The sequence below is a fragment of the Rhinoraja longicauda genome, chromosome 9, assembly GCF_053455715.1.
Source record: "Rhinoraja longicauda isolate Sanriku21f chromosome 9, sRhiLon1.1, whole genome shotgun sequence".
Taxonomy (NCBI): Eukaryota; Metazoa; Chordata; class Chondrichthyes; order Rajiformes; family Arhynchobatidae; genus Rhinoraja; species Rhinoraja longicauda.
This window is the reverse complement of record NC_135961.1, coordinates 45,989,363-46,013,217: the sequence shown is the minus strand read 5'-3', so window position 1 is coordinate 46,013,217 and position 23,855 is coordinate 45,989,363. Positions and strand designations below refer to the sequence as shown.

Here is a 23,855-nt window from a genome sequence, read left to right as displayed (position 1 = left end):
ACAGAAAATTAGTTTGCTATGTAATTATCAGCCATTTAAAAAACTTTGAAGCTCTTTAGAAAGTGTAACACTTGGAATTTCAGTGACTCGTTTATGTCAATTCATCTCATTTTAGTGTAGAAGGCTTCAAGGCAAAAATAGTTTACGGAGGAGGTTCATCAGGAACATGACCTACAAGATCTCTGGACATTGTAGAAATTCCTACGTGGTTGTCACTTTCATGACATTGCCAGTGAATGCTTATGCTTTTATTGTTTAAATGACCACATCTGGACTATTGCATTAAGATTGAGTAGTTATGGCATAGAACAAAATGTTTATATAGTTGATGAGAAATGTCAATTGGCAGGAACAGTTGAGAAAAATAATAGACTTATTGAAGGTTTGAGTCATTTCCAGAAGGGATTCACAAAATGCACAACAGAAAATAAGATACTGAACCATGTTCGTATTGTTCATTTCATTGTCTTCTGTAACTGAAAACACTTGTACATGGAACTAGACGGAAATAAATAATTTCTATATTTTATTGAGAAGCCCATCCTGAGTGTGTTGACCAGAATTGACAGAATATTCTCATGATCCACCAGTATTCTACGATTGATTATGACAATCTCCTTACTTTTGTGAAATGAAATAATTACAACAGACATGTGGACACGCTGACTAAATTCAGTGATGCTTATATGTACTGCAGAAAATAAGCCATTCATTCAGAAGCAGATTTTCACATGGCTGCTTCAGATTAACATAGAAGACTTCCCATTGTAGGTCGGAGGCCAAGGACTCTAACCACTTGCAGCTGCAGACTACTCCTTCTGTTTCTGATGGAATAACCCCCCCTCCCCCCACACCACCAATTTCTGATCATTTGCCTTTCCCAACCCTGTTCAGCTATAAACCCAATGCACCTTGTTACCCCATGCCTGTGGTTTAACCAAGACACACCCTCAGGACCTGTGCCTCATTTGCTGCCCTTGAATCATAGAACCTTTTGTAAACAATTAGTCTTCGGAAACATTCTATAACTAATGTACATTGAAGATCATAGAATCTGTGCTACTCGCAATGAATATAACATAATTATTTCCACTGTCCATATCCACCTGAGCTGAGAACTTAATTTATGCAGTGTCTTTCAGGACATCCCAAAGTCCCTCTCGGGTAATCAAGATAATAGGCAATCACTGTGTTTAGGACCTTGTGCAGAACAAAGACTGATTAGACAGTATTCACAAAATGCTGGAGTAACTCAGCAGGTCAGGACGTGACCCTTCTTCAGACTGAAGAAGGGTCTCGACCCAAAACGTCACCCATTCCTTCTCTCCCGAGATGCTGCCTGACCTGCTGAGTTACTCCAGCATCTTGTGAATAAAAACCTTCGATTTGTACCAGCATCTGCAGTTATCTTCTTATACTACTGATTAGACAGTAAATGTGTTATCAGCTTGAATGAATAGACAATAGACAATAGGTGCAGGAGTAGGCCATTCGGCCCTTCGAGCCAGCACCACCATTCAATGTGATCATGGCTGATCATTCGCAATCAGTACCCTGTTCCTGCCTTCTCCCCATACCCCCTGACTCCGATATCCTTAAGAGCTCTATCTAGCTCTCCCTTTAATGCATTCAGAGAATTGGCCTCCACTGCCTTCTGAGGCAGAGAATTCCACAGATTTACAACTCTCTGGCTGAAAAAGTTTTTCTTATCTCCGTTCTAAATGGCCTACCCCTTATTCTTAAACTGTGACCCCTGATTCTGGACTCCCCCAACATTTGGGAACATGTTTCCTGCTGCTAACGTGTCCAACCCCTTAATAATCTTATATGTTTCGATAAGATCTCCTCTCATCCTTCTAAATTCCAGTGTATACAAGTCTAATCGCTCCAGTCTTTCAACATATGACAGTCCTGCCATTCCGGGAATTAACCTAGTAAACCTACGCTGCAAGCCCTCAATAGGAAGAATATCCTTCCTCAAATTTGGAAACCAAAACTGCACACAATACTCCAGGTGCGGTCTCACTAGAGCCCTGTACAACTGCAGAAGGACCTCTGCTCCTATACTCAACTCCTCTTGTTATGAAGGCCAACATTCCATTGGCTTTCTTCACTGCCTGCTGTACCTGCATGCTTCCTTTCAGTGACTGATGCACTAGGACACCCAGATCTCGTTGTATGTCCCCTTTTCCTAACTTGACACCATTCAGATAATAATTTGCCTTCCTATTCTTACCACCAAAGTGGATAACCTCACACTATTCCACATTAAACTGCATCTGCCATGCATCCGTCCTCTCCTCTGTCAATTTTCCTAGTTACATCCTCAAAAAATTCCAGAAGATAAGTCAAGCATGATTTCCCCGTCGTAAATCCATGCTGACTTGGAACGATCCTGTTACTGCTATCCAAATGCTCCGCAATTTTGTCTTTTAGGGACATTGGGCAGATTCTATGAAAACTCTTTGACTTGGAACATTAATGTAGATGAAGGAATTAAGAGTAACATTGGCAAGTTTTCAGATGACACAAAGCTGGGTGGCAGTGTGAACTGTGAAGAGGATGCTATGAGGATGCAGAGTGACTTGGACAGCGTGGGTGAGTGGGCAGATGCATGGCAGATGCAGTTTAATTAGGTTAAACGTGAGGTTATCCACTTTGGAGGCAAGAACGGGAAGGCAGATTATTATCTGAATGGTGTCAGGTTGGGAAAAGGTAAAGCTCAACGAGACCTGGGTGTCCTAGTACATCAGTCACTGAAATTAAGCATATAGGTACAGCAGGTAGTGAAGATAGCTAATGGCATGTTGGTCTTCATAAGGAGAGGATTTGAATATCGGAGCAAAGAGGTCCTTCTGCAGTTGCACAGGGCCCTGGTGAGACCACACCTGGAGTATTGTGTGCAGTTTTGGTCTCCTAATTTGAGGAAGGACATCCTTGCTATTGAGGGAGTGCAGCGTAGGTTCACGAGGTTAATTTCCGGGACGGCGGGACTGTCATATAATGAAAGAATGGAGCGACTGGGCTTGTATTCACTAGCATTTAGAAGGATGAGAGGAAATCTTATAGAAACACTTTAAATTATTAAGGGATTGGACATGCTGGATGCGGGAATCATGTTCCTGGTGTTGGGGGAGTCCAGAACCAAGGTCCACAGTTTAAGAATAATGGGCAGGCCATTTAGAACTGAGATGAGGAAAAACCTTTTCACACAGAGTTGTGAATTTGTGGAATTCTCTGCTTCAGAAGGCAGTGGAGGCCGATTCACTGGATGCATTCAAAAGAGAGTTAGATAGAGCTCTTAGGGCTAGCAGAATCAAGAGGTATGGGGAGAAGGCAGGAACTGGGTACTGATTGTGGATGATCAGCCATGATCACGTTGAATGGCGGTGCTGGCTCAAAGGCCCGAATGACCTCCTGCACTTATTGTCTATGTATCTATATTAATTCTATTTCGCATTCCGCAGATGCTGCCTTCCCTGCAGAGTGTTTCCAACATTTGTTTGTATTTCATATTTCTGGCATCTACTAATTTTTATTTTCACTAAGGAACTCGTCCATGCCTTTTGAATATTGCCATGGCTCTTTTTCTATCAACTAAACAGAGCGGAAGATTTAATTTCTAATTTGGTGAAACCTCAAACAATTCAGGTGTGCACTCCTTTCCAGTACATTTATCCTGGATTATGTGCTTAAACCTGCAGGCATGCTTTTAGTCCAGAATTTTCTAATTCTGATCACCCAGATCAGCATTGTCAAAGTTAATGGAAACGCGGGAACTATGGATGCTGGAATCTTGAGCACAACACAAAATGCTGGAGTAATTCAGTAGGTCGAGCAGCATCTATGGAGGAAATGGCGAGGAGACGCTTCCAGTCAGGACCTTTCTTCACACTTGAAATGTTGCCTATCCATTCCCTCCACAGATGCTGCCTAACCTGCTGAGATAGTTGAGGTTAATTTTGATCTCTAATAAATCCCATTCAGATTGCCAGCCTCCCAATTAAACATTTTGGGTCCATTGAATCTAACTTTCATCTTGATAAACTAAAATCCAATTTCCACTTATTCAGACAGTACAGCACAGGAAGAGACCCTTTGGCCCACAATATTTGTGCCAAAAATGTTGCTGAATTAAACTAACTCTTTGCCTGCATGCAAATTCCCTGCATGCTCATGTGACTGTCTAAACGCTTCAAATGTCCTTGATTATTTAGTTCATTCTGACAGCTAAAGTGCTATATTTATCCACAATTTGATGTAGATTAATTCCTTGGCTCTTTGGTTTACGAATTAATGAAATAATTAGGCCACAGCCAGTATATGGTCTTTACTGCATAATATCAAAATTCGAATAATATTGTAGTAGTGGTAAAGAGAGAATTCACTATTAAAAAAATGGTTTATTTAGTAGTTTGAGTGGTGTCTATTTCCTTTTTTTAAACAAAAAAACAGGTACATGTCAATTTCATCAAAATAAACTCTTAACTCCTTAAAGGTGTCCTTAAATTCTAATTATTGTGTCAGAATTCCTTTAAAATATATATACTCTGGCACATATAATGGTGCAGGAGTTTCAGGAAAATATGTGTCTAAATTATTCAAACTTACCTGTAACATAATTTCCATTGACATTTCTGCTGTTTCATAGACCTTTATCTAAAATGTTCATTATCATGCTTTTGCCTCTCATTAAAATAAAAGGCGAAATTTAGTTCACTGAATCAATTCTGTTATAACTTTCAAATAGACTAAAATTATTGCCAAATTATATTGACAATTTGTTTGTTAATCGTACAAATTATAGTTTTATATTAAAATTTACTAATTTATCTGTTTAATAATTCAATGTGACAATTCTGACAGTTTATGCACACTCGTGTATTCGCAAAATGGCAGTAATTCCGTGAAGGGCAAAAGCTAATTCTTAGGTTTAAACTGCTGTGTGTCTTATGCATTTTTCTTGTGCATTTCGTAATCACAATGTGCCCCTTTTTACCTTTGTATCTTAAGGGTGAGGTCCTGCTCTATGACATCAATGAGAAATGATGGCAAGTCGTATGTATATCTTTATTATAGACATTTCTGGATATCTAAGAATTAAGGCGCATTTTCTGCTTCCATTACCCTGTCTCTGTACCCAGAAGTGGCCCCTACTATCAGCTTCATGCAGGTCAGGAACCAAATGTGCAACCTCCTTGATCGGCATGTTTTAACCATATCCGCTGACCTGTCAGGGTAGTGTCAAAGGTTTGTGTGTTTTTGGACAGAAAATTTGAAAACCTCTCGTATTATATTGGATTGGTGCAGATATTCTATTAGATTGGTGGAATTGAAAATATTTAGTGTTCCAGTACAGTCCTCACTATAATAAAAAGTGCTTTTGCTGAGCATGTTAGAAAGTAAGTGTTGTACTTAAAGTTAAACTGTCTTTTCTTTTTTACAAACTGCTCTTAATAATTCTAAGATTTTAAGATTGATCTGACGACTTGGGGAAAACAATCATGCAGTATACATAATACCAGGGTGGGTAAATGTAGAAACATTCCACCTTGTGTTATTTAAAAGCTGGTTGCCATGGAAAAGAGGGCTGAAGTTGGGCTACAATTGTTGTAGGCCCAGTCGATAACAGTGATATCATTGGCAAACCTAAAGATCAGGTTGGTGGTGTTGTACTTGGCCACGGAGACATGCATGAACAGGGAGTACAGCAAGGGACTAAGCATGCAACCCTGGTGTGACACCAGTTTTGAGGGCCAGGTTAGAGGAGATATTTTGACCCGTTGTCAAACTGAGGACTGCTGGTCAAGATCCAGAAGCCAGTGCAGATGGAGGCCCCAATGCCAAATCAGAAGTTTAGGGATGATCTTAATCGGTATTATGGATTTGAAAGTTGAGCTATGGTCAATGAATAGCATCCTGACATAGGTGGTTTAAGGTGATCCAGAACTGAATGTAGTCGAGGGAGATGGTGTCCTCCATGAGCCTTTTTTCCTGCCCGTGAATTATAGTAGGTCTAGATTGTCCAGAAGATTGATGCAAATGTGGGCCATAACCAATCTTTAAAGAACTTCATTATGGTCGATGGGACACTTCACTTTATTATTGTCAGGTACTGGAATGATGGTTTCCTTGAAGCCGTTGGGACTGTTGACGTAAGAGGTTGAGGATGCCAGTGAAGACTGGCCAGTAGATATACTATTTCTGTACCAATCCAGGGACTCCATCTGGGCTAGCTGCTTTCTTGAGTTTACCCTCATAAAAGCAGGTCTGATTTCTGTAACCTAGATGTACGCGACAAATGTAGACAACCTACAGCAGACACCTCAGAGCATTGGAAAGATACCAGCAGCTTAGTCTCTGTAGAATTCTCTTAATCTATTGGTAGGATTAGCAAAACAATATTAATTCCCTCTCCCAGGCCAACACCCTCAGCATTAAGGCTCTAATCATCTTAAACTAGCGCCATGCTTAAACCAAATAATTTGCACATTGTTAAATTTTCACGTTTATAATGGCTTCTTCCTTTGAATTTTTCTTCCTAATTTAGTTATCTTCTCGAGTTTTGTATCTAATATATAATTTCTTAACTTTAATGTTTAATTTCATCTTTTCAATTAATGGTTTTCAAATGACTCGACAACAGATGTTTTCCTGCTTCCTATTAATTTATTGCTTTTTCCATATCGGACCTGGTCTCGGACAGGGTGGTCTGCAGCACTGGGGTTCCGCAAGGAACAGTGCTAGCTCCATTCTTGTTCACCCTGTACACTGCGGACTTCAGGCACAGCTCTGCAGACTCCTATCTACAGAAGTTCTCTGACGATTCTGTCATCGTCGACCTCATCACGGGCGACGAGGACAGGGCGTACAGAGAACTGATCAAGGAGTTTGTGGACTGGTGCCAGCGGAACTGCCTCTGGATCAACGCGGGGAAAACCAGGGAGATGGTGGTAGATTTCCACAGGCACAGCCAGGTCCCCCCGACACCGGTGAACATCCAGGGAATGGACATCGAGAGGGTGGATTCTTATAAGTACCTGGGTGTCTACCTCAACAATAAACTGGACTGGACTGAAAACACCGATGCGCTATACAGAAAGGGCCAGAGCAGACTTTATCTGCTAAGGAGACTCGGGTCCTTTGGAGTGCAGGGAGCACTCCTAAGAACCTTCTACAACACGGTGGTTGCATCGGCCATTTTCTATGGAGTGGTCTGCTGGAGCAGCATGATCTCAGTGGCGAGAGGGAAGAGACTCGACAAGCTGGTCAGGAAGGCCAGCTCTGTCCTGGGTTGCCCCCTCGACTCAGTGCAGGTGGTGGGAGAGAGGAGGATGGTGGCAAAGTTAACATGGGCTGGACAACGACTCCCACCCCATGCAGGACACTGTCACTGCATTTAGTAGCTCCTTCAGTGACAGACTCCTTCACCCCAAGTGCGTGAAGGAGAGATATAGGAGGTCCTTCCTTCCTGCTGCTGTGAGACTGCACAACCAGCACTGCTACCAGCAGATGAGTCAACAATAACAGCTAAGAACACACAGAAAACTGATGACAATTTATGTATCTTTTATTTATAATGAATGATTTCTTGCTCTCTTGCTATCCACTTTGCTGCTGTAACACTGTAAATTTCCCCGGTGTGGGACGAATAAAGGAATATATTATATGTTAGAAAGCATCTAGTGAGGCCTCCTCCATTCCAATTGGGATTCCCTTAATATTTAAGAACCTCGAGTATTAACACTTCCTTGTGCACTTGTCTCCAATTTAAATTCATGACTCTGAATCCCTAATCAAGTAGAAACAGCGCTCATCTCTCTCAAACTGTTTCTGCTGAATTGCACATCCACTTTTTATTATCAAATCCAATGTTTCAGACTATCTCTATTTTCTATTGCCCGGTAAATTAATTCCTGCCTCTGTACTTTGATCTCTATTTCAGAATCATCCAGTGATTTTTGTCAACTTCTATTTCCTTTTGACAAACTTCCAAGAGAAACTGTCGCCACAATTATTTGACAGTACTTTAAATCTGTTTGCCTTTCCTCCTTCTGGCACTGCTTTCATTGTCTGCAGACATATCAAAATCTATAACATTCAATATGCAATTTTTATACATGTACCTTAATTCAATGGAGACACAAGTGAGTGCAGATGCTGGAATCTGGAGCAAAAACAAACTGGTGGAGGAGCATAGCGGGTCAGGCAGCATCTATGGATGAAAGTAATCAGATGACATTTTGTGGTAGGACCCAAATGCTGTTCCTCCAACATTGTTCTTTTTAATTCATTCATTCTTTCGTCTTCATGCTTTGTTCCTCACTTCACACTTTCCTAATTTGAATTTTTCCCAACTTTTCCACTGAAATCCAGAATGAATGAATGAAGACTTTATTGTCGCATGTGACAAGTCACAGTGAAATTCTTTGCTTGCATACCCAAGGTATGCAAATAGTCACCACATAAGGCTGCTGACAAAGTTACAAAGTATACACAGTATCTGCCCCAGGTCGCCCTTTGTTTTCCACCTCCCCACCCCACGCTGAGTCCCCCTTTGGCCATTATTCTTCCCGCTCCCCCACACTGACTCCTCCTTTGTTCCTTCCCTCAGCAGCGACATCCTCAATCCTCGTCCATCGGTCAGCACCATTATCGACCTCCGCAACAACCTCCCCACTCGCTGCCGCCTCCTCTCCGGGCGCATCTGTGGTGCCATGCAGAACCCAACTGCGTGGCTCCATCAACTCACAGCGAGCGGGCTCCAACCTCGGCCGCGGGCTCTGCCGACCAAGGCTCCTTCAGCCACAGGCTCCGACCAACGGGTGCTCCGGCTTCAGCAGCTCCGTGGCTCGCCAAGAGGCATAAAATCAGACATCCATCAAATTTTAGCTTATACTTTTTAATGCAAGTTTTACTTAAGTGACTGAAGAAGAGATGGAACCAACAATCAGACTGCAAATTATTGTACAATACAACACCCGTGGCAAATGTTTCATTTTGTTTTATGCCGGATTGGTTCCCTGAAATTTAAGTATTTTAATGACACTTCCCCATTAACAGGCTAACAACAGTTGTAAAGGTAGTTCTACTGTAATGTGTTGGTTCCTAAGAAACCATGTGTTATAGTAAATTGTGTGAGAAGAAATAATTTGTCAGTAAAGAAAAAGGGATTAGGGGAGAGAGAATTTCAGACTTGCATTAACAAGGTTATATTTCCTCATTGAATTTTCAAATATAAAGGTCTTTAATAGCCTGAAATTTATTATTGTTTCTGCAAGTGAAAAATACTGAGAGCTGTATGTTGCATTGTTTAATAGAGTATCATTGCACAAGCGTCAAGAGAAGCTATTGCTTGTCAATTTCTATGACTACCTCTGGTGAAACTTTATATTTTTGAGATGCAATGGCGTCTGATTACTGTGGTTACATGGAAACTTTTTTTTCCTTTATACAGCTTTTTTTTCTGCTTGTCAATTTCCACTGACTTTACTGGTTCTCTCATTCCTCATTGAAATTGCATTATAACCTATTTGGCCTGCATAATAAAAGTTGTGTTCCCTAATTCATCACTTGCATTATATCCACTTTGTGGTATGGATGCAATGTGTTGTAGCAGAATTGCCAGTATGCAGATTATCTCAATGCAAGTGCATTTAAAATGAAAGCATTGTGAATCATTTTGCTCCTTGAAATAACGCAGATGTTGGGAATGTTTTGCTCTGCTTGTGAGCTGTTGTTAACTTATTATTTCTGGTAAATTTTTTGCTTGTTTTACTCTTCTAGTACTGGATTAATGAATACACCTCATCGCTGGGAATTGGGGTCTTCCACTCGGGCATTGAAATTTACGGTAGAGGTGAGGACAATAAGAAATACAAACTAAAGAATCCAGAATAAATTATAATGCAATTAAAGTACGTATGAAAATGCTCCTATGATTATCGTGGTTACTCAGTGTAATTTTTGTTTAGCACTGTATCTGCAGGGTCCAGCTCATGACTATAGCTCTGCCTTCAACAGCTTAATTCCAGACAAACTCCTCACCAAACCACTGAACCTAAAACTCAAACTCCCCCCTTCAAGGACCTAATTGCGGTCCTTGACTTTCTGACCCATAGACCACAATTGATAATGGTCGGCAACAAAAGATCCCCCATGATAATTCTCAACACTGGTCCTCTGCAAGGTTGTGCCCTTGGTCCCTTGCTATATTTCCTTTATACTCAACAGCATGGCCAAATTCTCCTCTTACTCCATTTACAAGTTTGCAGCCGACAACACCACTGTGGGCAGGTTCTCACACAAAGATGAGATGGAGTACAGGAAGGAGATAGAGTTTAGTAGCATGTTGTCTAGACAATAATCTCTCCCTCAGTGCAATCATGTAAACCAACTGCATCCCTCTTACTCCATCTGCGCTTCACACTGTCTTGGGGAAAGTAGCAATCACTTGCACTCCAGTCTTTCCCTCTTCTCTCGTCCATTAGGTCATTAAATATATCAAGGCCAAAGTAGATTGGATCTTTAAGATGGTCAAGATAAATAGGGATAAGGTGGGAAAGTGGGATTGAAGAGTGGACCTGATCTGCCTTGATATTGAATGGTGGAGCTGGTTTGGAGAGCTGTCGTGCTTGCTTCCACTCGTACATGTGTTCTTAAATTTGAGACAATATTGCTGCTCAGTATCCTTCCAGTCAAATTGTTTCTTGGATTGTCAGTGCCTGCATTGTTTCTCCCTTAATGTTCATTTAATCTTCTGTACATTTGATTTCTTAAAGAGAAAGCCTAATCTTAAATAAATTACCAGTTACAACCAAATGTTCGTTTCGGAGTTTAGTTTGAAGCTAGCAATCTGCAGCATACTTCCATATTTTGGGTCTAGTCAGGTCTAAATGTTGACAGTTTTCAAATTTAGGCTGATTCCACGTTGTAGTGGAAAGATGTTTTTGAGAGTCTTGGATGCAAGTTGGAATGAATTGTTACAAATTTACTAGTCTTCTGATGGCTCAAAATGATATGTGTTGGCAATTTTGGCTGTTGCCACATATTGTAATGCTTAATATTGTAGGGAATATTGATTCAGCGTTCAGTGGCATTGACTTCACTATATGAAAATGAGGTAAGGTTACATTTCTTATTAAATGAAGACTTCTTATTTATTGCAGAGTTTGCCTATGGTGGACATCCCTATCCATTTCCAGGAATATTTGAGATCACTCCAGGAGATTCAAATGAACTAGGTGAAACATTTAAATTTAAGTAAGTAACATCAACAAAACATATTTCTGCTGCTCACACAATGAAATGATTCATTCTTTAATCTAAGGTATCACAAAATGCTGGAGTAACTCAGCGGGTCAGGCAGCATCTCAGGAGAGAAGGAATGGATGGCGTTTCGGGTCGAGACCCTTCTTCAGACTGATGTCAGGCGAGGGGGCGGGACAAAGAAAGGATGTAGTTGGAGACAGGAAGACAGTGGGAGAACTGGGAAGTGGGAGGGGAAAGAGAGGGACAGAGGAGCTATCTAAAGTTAGAGAAATCAATGTTCATACCGCTGGGGTGTAAGCTGCCCAAGCGAAATATGAGATGTTGTTCCTCCAAATTGCGGTGGGCCTCACTATGTTAATGGTGGAGGCCCATGACAGAAAGGTCAGACTGGGAGTGGGAGGGGGAGTTGAAGTGCTGAGCCACCTGGAGATCAGGTTGGTTAAGGCGGACTGAGTGAAGGTGTTGAGCGAAACGATCGCCGAGCCTGCGTTTGGTCTCGCCGATGTAGAGAGGTTGACATCTGGAACAGCGGATACAATAGATGAGGTTGGAGGAGGTGCCGGTGAACCTCTGTCTCACCTGGAAAGACTGTTTGGGTCCTTGGATGGAGTCGAGGGGGGAGGTAAAGGGACAGGTGGTGCATCTCCTGCGGTTGCTGGGGAAAGTACCTGGGGAGGGGGTGGTTTGGGTGGGAAGGGGTGAGCGGACCAGGGAGTTACGGAGGGAACGGTCTCTGCGGAAAGCAGAAAGGGGAGGAGATGGGAAGATGTGACTAGTAGTGGGAGGTGACGGAAATGTTGGAGGATAATTTGTGGTATGCGCTGGCTGATGGGGTGGAAGGTGAGGATGAGGGACTCTATCCTTGTTACAAATGGGGAGAGGGGGGAGCAAGAGTGGTGCTGCGGGATATAGAGGAGGCCCAAGGGAGAGCCTCATTTATAATGGAGGAGGGGAAGCCCCGTTTCCTAAAGAATGAGGACATTTCCGATGCCCTAGTGTGAAACACCTCATCCTGGGCGCAGATACGCCGTAGACGGAGGAATTGGGAGTAGGGGATAGACTTTTTCCAGGAGACAGGGGGGAAGAGGTGTAGTCAAGATAGCTGTGGGAGTCAGTAGGTTTCTAGCAGATGTCGGTCACTAGTCTGTCTCCTGTGATGGTGAGATCCAGAAACGATAGGGAGATGTTGGAGATGGTCCAAGTATATTTAAGAGCAGGATGGAAATTAGTGGTGAAATGTATGAAGTCAGTGAGTTCTGCATGGGTACAAGAGGTAGCACCAATGCAGTCGTCAATGTAGCGGAGGTAGAGTTCGGGGATGGGACCAGTGTACGTCTGGAACCGGGATTGTTCGACGTATCTGACAAAGAGGCAGGCATAGCTAAGGCCCATGCGAGTGCCCATAGCTACGCCTCAGGTTTGGAAGAATTCTTTAATCTACACTTTCAAAAACAAAACTAGTTTTCAGGAAAAATCTGAAGCAATGCTTACACACAAAAATAGCATGTCATTGCAGATACTCAGTCCCTTTTATTCTTGTTGGGCACATCGGATCACACCAGTTTGTTTCACCTTTGTTTAAAAAGATTATAAAAGAAGGCAAAACTGATTTTTGAGAACATTTAAGAAAGCAGCTACAAAGACCGAAAGATCACCTTTCATTGATGCATCGTGGGATTAGAAGAAACTGGTAATTCAGGATCGAGCAATGAATGTATTTAGCTGGAAGTGGATGGAATAAATGGGAAGATGACAATAAAGGATATTCTCAATGAACCAGTTTAGTTTGAGTGGTGGTGCCAATATTGTTTTCATTAGTTGCCTGGCATTTATTACCCATCCTTGCCAACATGTGACAATTGTGTTCTTTAATCTCAGTAGCCCTCGTGATAATAGTATTTCAATGATCATATTATGGCAGATTCAAAATAATGAGAGGGCACAAAGTCTAACTTGTATGAATCAAAAATAATGCCTTGACATAGAATGAGCAGATGTCCTATCTGGTGCAAATTGCACTTTCCATCCTACGGTTCAGAGGTAGACTTGGAGGAATACGCATCCACTGTGCTCTCCTACATCAACTGCTGTGTGGAGAATGTCACGGAGGACAAGGAGATAAAGATGTTCCCAAACCGGAAACCTTGGATGAACAAGGAGGTACAGAACCTGCTGAGGGCACGCAACAATGCCTTTAAATCTGGTGACACTTCAGCACACAGTGTTGCCAGGTCAAACCTGAACAAAGGTATTAAAAGGGCCAAAGACACCCACAGGCAACGGGTGGAAGACCACTTCAACACCACGGACACCAGAAGCATGTGGCAGGGTGTCAGGGACATCACTGGCTGCAAGAGCAGCCCTACCTGCCCCCACAGCGATATGGCACTGACCAACGAGCTTAACACCTTCTTTGCCCGCTTTGAAACTGGCAAAACCACCTTGAGTGAAAGAACCCCAGCCGAGGCGGTGGGACAGGTCTTGCAACTGAACACACAGGAGGTACAACGTGCTCTGCAAAGGGTCAACCCACGCAAGGCTGCAGGACCAGATGGAGTTCAAGGAAGGGTACTGAAGGACTGTGCTGAACTGCTGGCTGAGGTATTCACCAGGATCTTTAACCTGTCATTATCTCTAGCTACGGTCCCCAAGTGCCTGAAGTCGGCTATCATAGTTCCGGTGCCGAAAAAAGCAAAGATCTCCAACCTGAACGACTACCGCCCGGTTGCCCTAACGCCGATAGTCATGAAGTGCTTTGAGAGGCTGGTCCTCTCACACATCAAATCCAGCATCCCTGACTCACTGGACCCACATCAATTTGCATACAGGGCAAATAGATCCACTGAGGACGCCATCTCTCTGGCTCTTCACACTGTCCTGACTCACCTAGAGAGACCAGCTAGGCCTCAGCTAGCTAGGCCTCAGCTCGTCATTTTGTGACTGGATCCTGGACTTCCTGCTGGAACAACCGCAGGCAGTGAGAATGGGCCCGCACCTGTCCTCCACTATCACCCTGAGTACTGGCACACCACAGGGCTGTGTTCTGAGCCCCATGCTCTACTCCCTCTTCACACACGACTGTGTTCCTGCATTCGACACCAACACCATTGTCAAGTTTGCAGACGACACAACGGTGATCGGGCTTATCACCAACGGGGATGAAACAAACTATAGAGCGGAGGTGCAGAACCTGGCGGACTGGTGCTCGGATAACAACCTGTCCCTAAATACCACCAAGACCAAGGAGCTGATCATCAACTTCCGTAGGTCACATAACGGGGAATATGCCCCGATCTCTATCAACGGGGACAGTGTGGAGAGAGTGTCCAGCTTCAAGTTTCTGGGCACTCACATTTCGGAGGACCTAACATGGTCTAATAACACTGCTGCGCTGGTCAAGAAGGCACAACAAAGACTGTTCTACTTAAGAACACTGAAAAAGTCTGGTCTACCCCAACAGCTGCTGATGACCTTCTACCGCTGCACCATAGAGAGCATCCTAAGGCATGGCATCCCTGTGTGGTACCTCAGCTGCACGGAGGCAGAAAGGAAAGCTCTACAGCGGGTAGTCCATAGAGCTCAGAGGGCCATCGGAACACAGCTACCAGACTTGGAGGGCATCTACAACACACGATGCCTCAGAAAAGCCACCAGCATCCACAAAGACTCTTCACACCCCTGCAACAGTCTGTTCGAACTCCTTCCATCGGGCAGACGATACAAGGCCTTCTACGCCCGCACCTCCAGACTCAGGAACAGCTTCATCCCCAGGGCCATAGCTGCTATGAACCGGTCCTGCTGAGCCGGATGGCCACAACGCATAGATCAACTTGCACTTTACCCTGTCTAAAAACTGTCACAATTGTTTCGTTTCGTTGGGTTGCTGTTAATTACTTAAATTATTGCATCGTATGGGAGGCGCATTCCCAATCTCGTTGTACCCCTGGGTACAATGACAATAAAGATATATTGTATTGTATTGTATTGTATAGACTGAGCCCAAGATATTTTCTCTTGAAAACAAACATTTTAGATTTCATGGAATTGTGTGTTTATTAGATAATTTCGTCTTCGGGTGCCTAGCAGAATTGGGACTGTAAAAGGGACAAGGAGAGCTCTAATATTCAATTCATGCTTCAAAATAACCAACATACTTTTGAAAAATATAACTGGGATTTGGAATGGTATGCTTATTTAAAAAATGAAAGGACTCTACACTGAAACACTTCTGCATTGAACACAAAGTTTTTCGTTGGGAAGAATGAATTGTGGACATGATCATTTTTGCAAATAGTTTCTTTTGAATCTGAAAATAGTCATTTGACTTAGAGTGGGCTATTTTGGATAACTTTGATTCTTTAAGAAATTTAGGGCAGTCTAGAATCTTAAAATTGTTCAGATAAATGTTGAAATGAATTTTGAAAATGTTGGTTTCTTGATTGCATGTATTGTATTCTCCAGACAAGCTATTGTAATGGGTAGCACTGACTTTACAGAAGATGATGTAGAACGCATTGTTGAGGAGCTTGGAAAGGAATACAAGGGAAATGCTTATCATCTAATGCACAAAAATTGCAACCATTTTTCATCAGCTATATCAGAGGCAAGTACAATGAAATTTGCATATCTATCATACAGAATATACTTCATTTATTATTCTCCCTTTCCCTCCCCACACTTAAATGTTTTTGTATATAGTTTCAGTTTTCATGAATATTCATATCTTTGTCTATTAATCATACAGAGGAACGATTTCCTTTATTCCGATTATGTTCTTGATTCTGGAAAGGCAGTGTGCAAATTGGAAAAGCACAATTTATATAGAAATGGATTTTGCATGGCCAAGTCTGACTTGAGTGCATTTCTAATCCAAAGCTTAATGTTTTTTAGTTAGTTTTTCAGGATGAAAATGTTTCTTGGACCCATTAAGTCCACGCCGACCAGCGATCCCCACGCATTCACACTATTCTACACACACGGGACAATTTACAAACCTCTGTCTTTGGAATGTGGGAGGAAACCAAAGATCTCGGGCAGTCACGAGGAGGACGTACAAACTCCGTACAGACAGCACCCATAGTCAGGATCGAACCTGGGTCTTTGGGGCTGTCAGGCAGCAACTCAACCACTGTGCCTCTGTGCCACCCCTATAGGTTTATTTTGTAGATTTTCTTTCCCTTGAGTTATTGGAGTCTGAATGCAACCGCACCCAAATGACCCTCTTATGTGAACCTCAACCAAGATCATTCAGCATTGAGAATCACACATTACTCCCCTCTCTCTAACCCCACCCCCTATAAGGCCAGACATGCACAGTGTGCTGCATGTATTCTGATATAAGATCAGGTAATCCAACAAGAAAGTGAATCACCCAAGGACCTTTTCCAGCTCATTACAATTCTGCAGCTATGGTGTTTTCAGTATTCTATTAATTATTGTGAACACAGCATTTTAGGAAATGTTTTTGGAAATAAGTTAGACAATAAACAATAGGTGCAGGAGGAGGCCATTCGGCCCTTCGAGCCAGCACCGCCATTCAATGTGATCATGGCTGATCATTCTCAATCAGTACCCCGTTCCTGCCTTCTCCCCATACACTCTGACTCCGCTATCCTTTAGAGCTCTATCCAGCTCTCTCTTGAATGCATTCAGATAATTGGCCTCCACTGCCTTCTGAGGCAGAGAATTCCACAGATTCACAACTCTCTGACTGAAAAAGTTTTTCCTCATCTCCGTTCCAAATGGCCTACCCCTTATTCTTAAACTGTGGCCCCTTGTTCTGGACTCCCCCAACATTGGGAACATGTTTCCTGCCTCTAACGTGTCCAACCCCTTAATAATCTTATACGTTTCGATAAAATCTCCTCTCATCCTTCTAAATTGCAGTGTATACAAGCCTAGTCGCTCCAGTCTTTCAACATATGATAGTCCCGCCATTCCGGGAATTAACCTAGTAAACCTACGCAGCACGCCCTCAATAGCAAGAATATCCTTCCTCAAATTTGGAGACCAAAACTGCACACAGTACTCCAGGTGCGGTCTCACTAGGGCCCTGTACACCTGCAGAAGGACCTCTTTGCTCCTATACTCAACTCCTCTTGTTATGAAGGCCAACATTCCATTGGCTTTCTTCACTGCCTGCTGTACCTGCATGCTTCCTTTCAGTGACTGATGCACTAGGACACCCAGATCTCGTTGTACGTCCCCTATTCCTAACTTGACACCATTCAGATAATACTCTGCCTTCCTATTCTTACCACCAAAGTGGATAACCTCACACTTATCCACATTAAACTGCATCTGCCATGCACCCGCCCACTCACACAACCTGTCCAAGTCACTCTGCAACCTCATAGCATCTTCCTCACAGTTCACACTACCACCCAGCTTTGTATCATCTGCAAATTTGCTAATGGTACTTTTAATCCCTTCATCCAAGTCATTAATGTATATTGTAAATAGCTGCGGTCCCAGCACCGAGCCTTGCGGTACCCCATTAGTTATTGCCTGCTATTCTGAAAGGGACCCATTTATCCCCACTCTTTGCTTTCTGTCTGTCAACCAATTTTCTATCCATGTCAGTACCCTACCTCCAATACCATGTGCTCTAATTTTGCCCACTAATCTCCTATGTGGAACCTTGTCAAAGGCTTTCTGAAAGTCAAGATACACCACATCCACCGGCTCTCCCCTGTCAATTTTCCTGGTTACATCCTCAAAGAATTCCAGAAGATTAGTCAAGCATGATTTCCCCTTCGTAAATCCATGCTGACTCGGAACAATCCTGTTACTACTATCCAAATGCTCCGCAATTTCGTCTTTTATAATTGACTCCAGCATCTTCCCCACCACTGATGTCAGACTAACTCCCGTTTTCTCTCTCCCTCCTTTCTTAAAAAGTGGGACAACATTAGCTACCCTCCAATCCACAGGAACTGAGCCTAAATCTATAGAACATTGGAAAATGATCACCAATGCGTCCACAATTTCTAGCGCCACCTCCTTAAGTACTCTGGGATGCAGACCATCAGGCCCTGGGGATTTATCAGCCTTCAGTCCCATCAGTCTACCAAACACCATTTCCTGCCTAATGTGGATTTCCTTCAGTTCCTCCGTCACCCTAGATGGCCACTAGAACATCTGGGAGATTGCTTGTATCTTTCTTAGTGAAGACAGATCCAAAGTACCGGATCAACTCGTCTGCCATTTCCTTGTTTCCCATAATAAATTCCCCTGCTTCTGTCTTCAAGGGACCCACATTTGCCTTGACTATTTTTTTCCTCTTTACATACCTAAAAAAGCTTTTACTATCCTCCTTTATATTATTGGCTAGTCTACCCTCATACCTCATCTTTTCTCCCCGTATTGCCTTCTTAGTCATCTTCTGTTGCTCTTTAAAAGAGTCCCAATCCTCTGGCTTCCCACTCTTCTGAAGTTTTTAAATCGCCCAGAACTCCAAAGTTCCATGAAGTCTTGAGAGATTTAAAAACTTAATTGAACTCTATAATAAGTTTGGGTTTGCTTTGAAATAATTAACATGTATGTATTGTGACTATTGATATTCGGGAGTTATTGCTTAGGTGCATAATTGTGTCTATTAAGTAACAGTGGAAAATTTGAGTGCTGCTTCAATTCTGAATTTTTTAAAAAGCCTGAGAGAATTGTGAAGAACAATGAAGTCGTTTCACAGCATACCTGTACAGTGCCACGGGAATTCATTTTCATGTGCAATCAATTCCCATGACTTTAGAGTGAAGGACAGAGATTTTACAAAGCTGTGTTTGACTACTAGTGGTTTGAGAGATTGGTATTAGCTACTGCCTGCATGGAGATAATCTTTTTTTACAGATGATGCCAACAAACCTGAATGCAAAATAAATGCTAAAATACAGCAAATACTTTTTTATCAAGGTGGAGGAACTGTGGTAGGTTGGTGTAGGTTGAAGCCAAAATGTCAGAGCTCCCTGCAATTTTAAATTAGATTTGTTGATCAATCAAATAGATATTAACATATGAATTAAATTATCATTTTGTGTGTGTAATGGGTTGGAAAAGAAAATCATGTTTAATATAGAATGCATAAAAATATATACGGTGAGGAAAACCCTCTGCTTTCATTGTCTTATGTTATAGGAATATGAGTAGGAACAAGAAAATATCCATTCCAGTTTAGAGATTTTGCAACAGATGGGTTAATTGTCACAAAATCAAACTCGCAAGTTATCCTCTTTGATTTGGAAAAATAGTTTTCTCAGGCAAAACAAGTGTTGGAGGAACTCTGCGATCAGGAAACATGTATGGAGGGCATGGACAAACAACATTTTGGATCAAGACCCCTTCTTTAGACTGAAGCCAATTTAGAACTGCCTGAATGGTGACCATTACATTGTCATCCGCAAAAATCATCTGATAACATAGAATGAACCCTCTTGCACCCCTCCCAACCCTTCCGAATTTGGCGTAAAGTTTCCGCTTTCTTATTTCATTTCAGCTATTCCGATTTCGCCTCACATTTTTCCGCAAAACAGTCGGTAATTGCAATTTGTCAATTCTGCCGCTAGAGGTCGCGAGGGGTTCCGCGAGAAATCCCCCCGCGCCCTGGAAGACTCCCCGAAAATGTGGCACCTAGGCTGGGCAAGGCAGCCAATCTCTACCTTATCAGGATTTCCAAGGCCAATTGGTGGGTTGAATTTGCAACCTGTGACTGGGGCTCTGGAACTCCAGCCCAGCTGGAGCCAGCACATCTATCCCCATAGCCGACTTCCTTGGCCAGCTGGATAAACCAGCAAAGCTCTGGAACCAAGAGTGCCAGAAAATTAGTGGTGGAACTGTAATGAGTAAATATTAAATTTAAGTGGAAGGTTATATAACTATATTTATTAATTAAGACGAGGTTAAAATATAAAACACAGCAGAAAAGCCAATCACCACCTTTTTGGGCTGATTATCAATTAACATGTGAATTTATTTCAACAAGTACTTCCGTATGCTTAGTCGAGTTGCATATATCAACTCTTTCTTCATAACTTAGTCATATATTTTATGACCATTGTTCTTTTATTCAATACCAAGAGAATTGGGATGTGTAAGGAAAAAGCAAAACAGAAAAAACAAAACAAAACAATTTTTCCTTTGTGTTGCAAAATGTATCTCAGTTCAATAACCTTTCTATAAATAGCAGAATATACACACGATAGGCCAGACAGTATACTTGTAGTCCAAGAACTACAGTCTGTTGGAAATAATAGCCGTTTTTCACATATGAATGTTGCGCAATGCGTATGCGCATTTGGCATGCATACTTTCTTTTGCTGAAAAGTTGCATTACGCGCCATATTATGAATTTTGATGTAAAATTCTGAATTTTCGACATCAAAATTATGAATTTGTAAAATCAAATGTTGGGAGGTCTGCTCTTGAGTCTGAAGAAGACTCCGAAACCAAAGCATCTGTCCATTTCCTCCACAGATGCTGCCTGACCTGCTGAGTTCCTCCAGCACTTGGTTACATTCCTGGATTAATAATGTTGAGGTCTAATATAATAAGCCAGTCTTGAGTTTAAATTAATGGTAGCTGAGAATTTTAAATCTAGAATAGAATTTTGCTGGAGTGTTGGCAACAATAATGACTGGATTGTTGCAAAACCTAATTTCTAGAACTGCCTGAAAAGAAAATTAATGGACCACATCCAATTTTAACTGCCTACCCCAAAATCCATTGCTGTGTAACTTTCAGAAAGGAACTACTAAGCCAGTCTGTGGTAATAAAAAACCATAGTGCATTGCAGCAGTATCTTTTTTTAATTTTCAATTGTTGAAGAAGGTGGCCTATGACCTTGAAGACAAATATTGTCTCTGACCCACGGGCAAATTAAAGTTCTTGTCTGAGCAAATTCTCTTGTTTCGTTCCAGATTTTTGGATGTATGGAACAACTTGTAAATCAGAAAGATAGGAATTTAAATTCTTACTGCTTCGAAGTATTTTTAAAAAAACTATAGCTCTAGGCAGCATCATTTTAACTCCTAAAGCAATTGTTACAAAGATGTAAGCATAGTTTTATGAAAATTATTCTCTTAGTTTTGTATGATCTTTCTTGTTATAATTTTTTATATATTCTTCATAAGCCTTCAAATAGTTCTTTATCCAAATGATGTTAATTAGGTCACCTCAACTTTTGAAATTTCACTTATTTTGAATTGTTTCAGTTGTACAAGTGGGCTTTATCAACTCTTGAAGTATTACAGCACTTTAAATGCTTTCGGTGAGATAAATGCTTTATTTGGCAAAGGGCCAAACTTAAAAACATTGAAATTATATTATGAAGTTTTAACATCCACCTTTTGATTTCTGAGCCCAAGCACAGTGTTGTGCAAAATGTTGATTTAACTCCGGTTTTTCTTTTAGCAGTTTCCTCAGCACTGTCCTGAACAATCCAGAAAGCGCAAAAAACAAATGTTGGGGTTACATTGAGCTCAGTATTTGATTGGAAAATGAAAAAGTAAACAGAATAGGCACACAAAGCTGCTTCAATACTTTCCCACAGTGTGTAATTACAACACTTTATTCCCATGATGTAGGTGTTGCTGGCAAAGCTGGCACTGCCTGTCCTTTGTTATAGTTAAGCTAGTGTTGAGTCATCTTGATCTGCAAGACTGTGTCTGGTTTAGACACACAATGCCAATAAGTTGAGAAGTATAGGATCTTAATCACTGACAGAGAAAGACTAAAATGGTATTTCCCAGTCGTCATATCGTGTATCTCACAGTTGATGGTATTTACGTACCTTAGCTTGCCTTGTCCTTCTGCAGAATGAAAGTCCTGGGTTTGGGTGGTAAAGCTTAATGTTAGAAATGAAGTAGATAAAGTAGTGTGGACTTGGAAGAAAAGGTTTATTAGTAGAATAGCAAATCGATTTGAAAGTTTTTGATTGTATAAGATATGCATTATTTTGGAAAATTTGATTTCTTCCAATTGGGAATTTTGTTAGACACTTTATACCATGTGACCTTAGATTTGGCCTTAAGGACTTCTCTTATCTAGTTTTTCTTGTGATTCAGAGTATGATTTATATATCCAACATTTGAGTAAACATAGACTGATCCAAGGCATACAGAGACCTCTATATTCTGGTTTATTGGAATATGCCATGATGTGATCTTTAATTTAGAAAGACATAAAATATAATTGGACCTAGTTTAACCTTTAAATCAAAGCTAATTTACCGAAGTAAATGTAATCAGTTTATTTAACAGTAATTGCAAACTTTATTTCCCCCAGATTTCAATCACTTGACAACTGTATCGCTTTAACTCCATTACATGGTCATTCATCCCAAGTTTAAGTGATGTTTGCAAATGACAATGTAGTTGCCATCGTTCAGGCATTTCTAGATTGGTTGGTAGATGGTGGCGCAGTGGTAGAGTTGCTGCCTTACAGCGCCAGAGACCCAGTTTCAATCCTCACGATGGGTACTGTCTGTATGGAGTTTGTACGTTCTCCTCTTGACTGCATGGAATTTCCCTGGGTGCTCCAATTTCCACACTCCAAACACGTACAGGTTTGTAGGTTAGTTAGCTTCAGTAAAAATGGTAAATTGACCCTAGTGTGTGCTAGTGTAACGGGGATTTCTGGTCGGCATGGAATCGGTGGGCCGAAGGGCCTGTTGCTGCGCTGTATCTCTGAACTAAATGGCTGTTCTAAACTGCCACCAGTGTAGGCAGGAAATTGATAGGCTGGCAGATATAGAGTTCCATTGAAATATTAGTGGGGGATTGGGGTTGCACTATGATCCAGGCTAAACCCGATGGGTAGAATGGCCCCTTTCTGTATTAAGACCGAATTGTGTGATTGGATACATTGAACCAAAGGTGGGAGAAATGCTTCCTGAAGTTCAGCCTAAATTGCACAATGTTTGGTAGGGTGGAGGAGGGGATTTATGCGATATTTGCCCTTTTGTGATGTTTTGACCTAAGGCAACTGGGTTAAGTACTATCCTCCTTTCTCTCTCGCTTGCATGCTGACTTTCACATGCTCACACTCCCTCACACAAAAAAAATATGACTTTAGTTGCGTTGTCAGATGCGAATTCATGGCTTCCTTGTGATTTTGCAATTGACATCACATTGAAAAACTTTTAAAATAACTGCATTTCTGTACGTAATCTTGTGACTGATGCCTTATAATTATACTACTATTTTAAATTGCGAGTTAGCATATTACATAACATGGCATTTTGGATGCAGCTGGGATTATAGAGGTTTTCAAAGCCTTGCACAATAAAAAGATAAATTACTTGTCTTTTTGCTTTACTCTGAACACTGGGGGATTGGATTTTGGCATGTCTACAGTTGAAGAGGCAGTAGAACAGCAGATTGCTTTTGACCTAGGAAAATGGTTGACAAAAGTGTTACGTATTATTATAGTCCGGGAACCTGTTATGTAATGGTAACATGCCCAACATGGCTTACTCAGGATGGTTTACCTTTAAAATAATTTGATATGGTGCCTTGTTTAATCATTTATTTCTCTCTGTGCCCTCACCACCTCTTCTCCCACAGCCAACACCTAATGCGTTACTCTCCCTA

At 41.6% G+C, this 23,855-nt stretch overlaps 1 protein-coding gene across 2 annotated transcripts in view; it reads left to right on the top strand.

Moving 5' to 3' along the window:
* Positions 1 to 23,855, top strand: part of desi2 (desumoylating isopeptidase 2) — a 63,615-nt gene that overhangs the window by 25,391 nt on the left and 14,369 nt on the right. For both annotated transcript variants that reach the window (XM_078405382.1, XM_078405384.1), the window contains exons 2-4: positions 9,787 to 9,859; positions 11,169 to 11,262; positions 15,733 to 15,874. In XM_078405382.1, the coding sequence (XP_078261508.1) occupies positions 9,787 to 9,859; positions 11,169 to 11,262; positions 15,733 to 15,874 (309 nt within the window). The remainder of the gene's footprint in view (positions 1 to 9,786; positions 9,860 to 11,168; positions 11,263 to 15,732; positions 15,875 to 23,855) is intronic.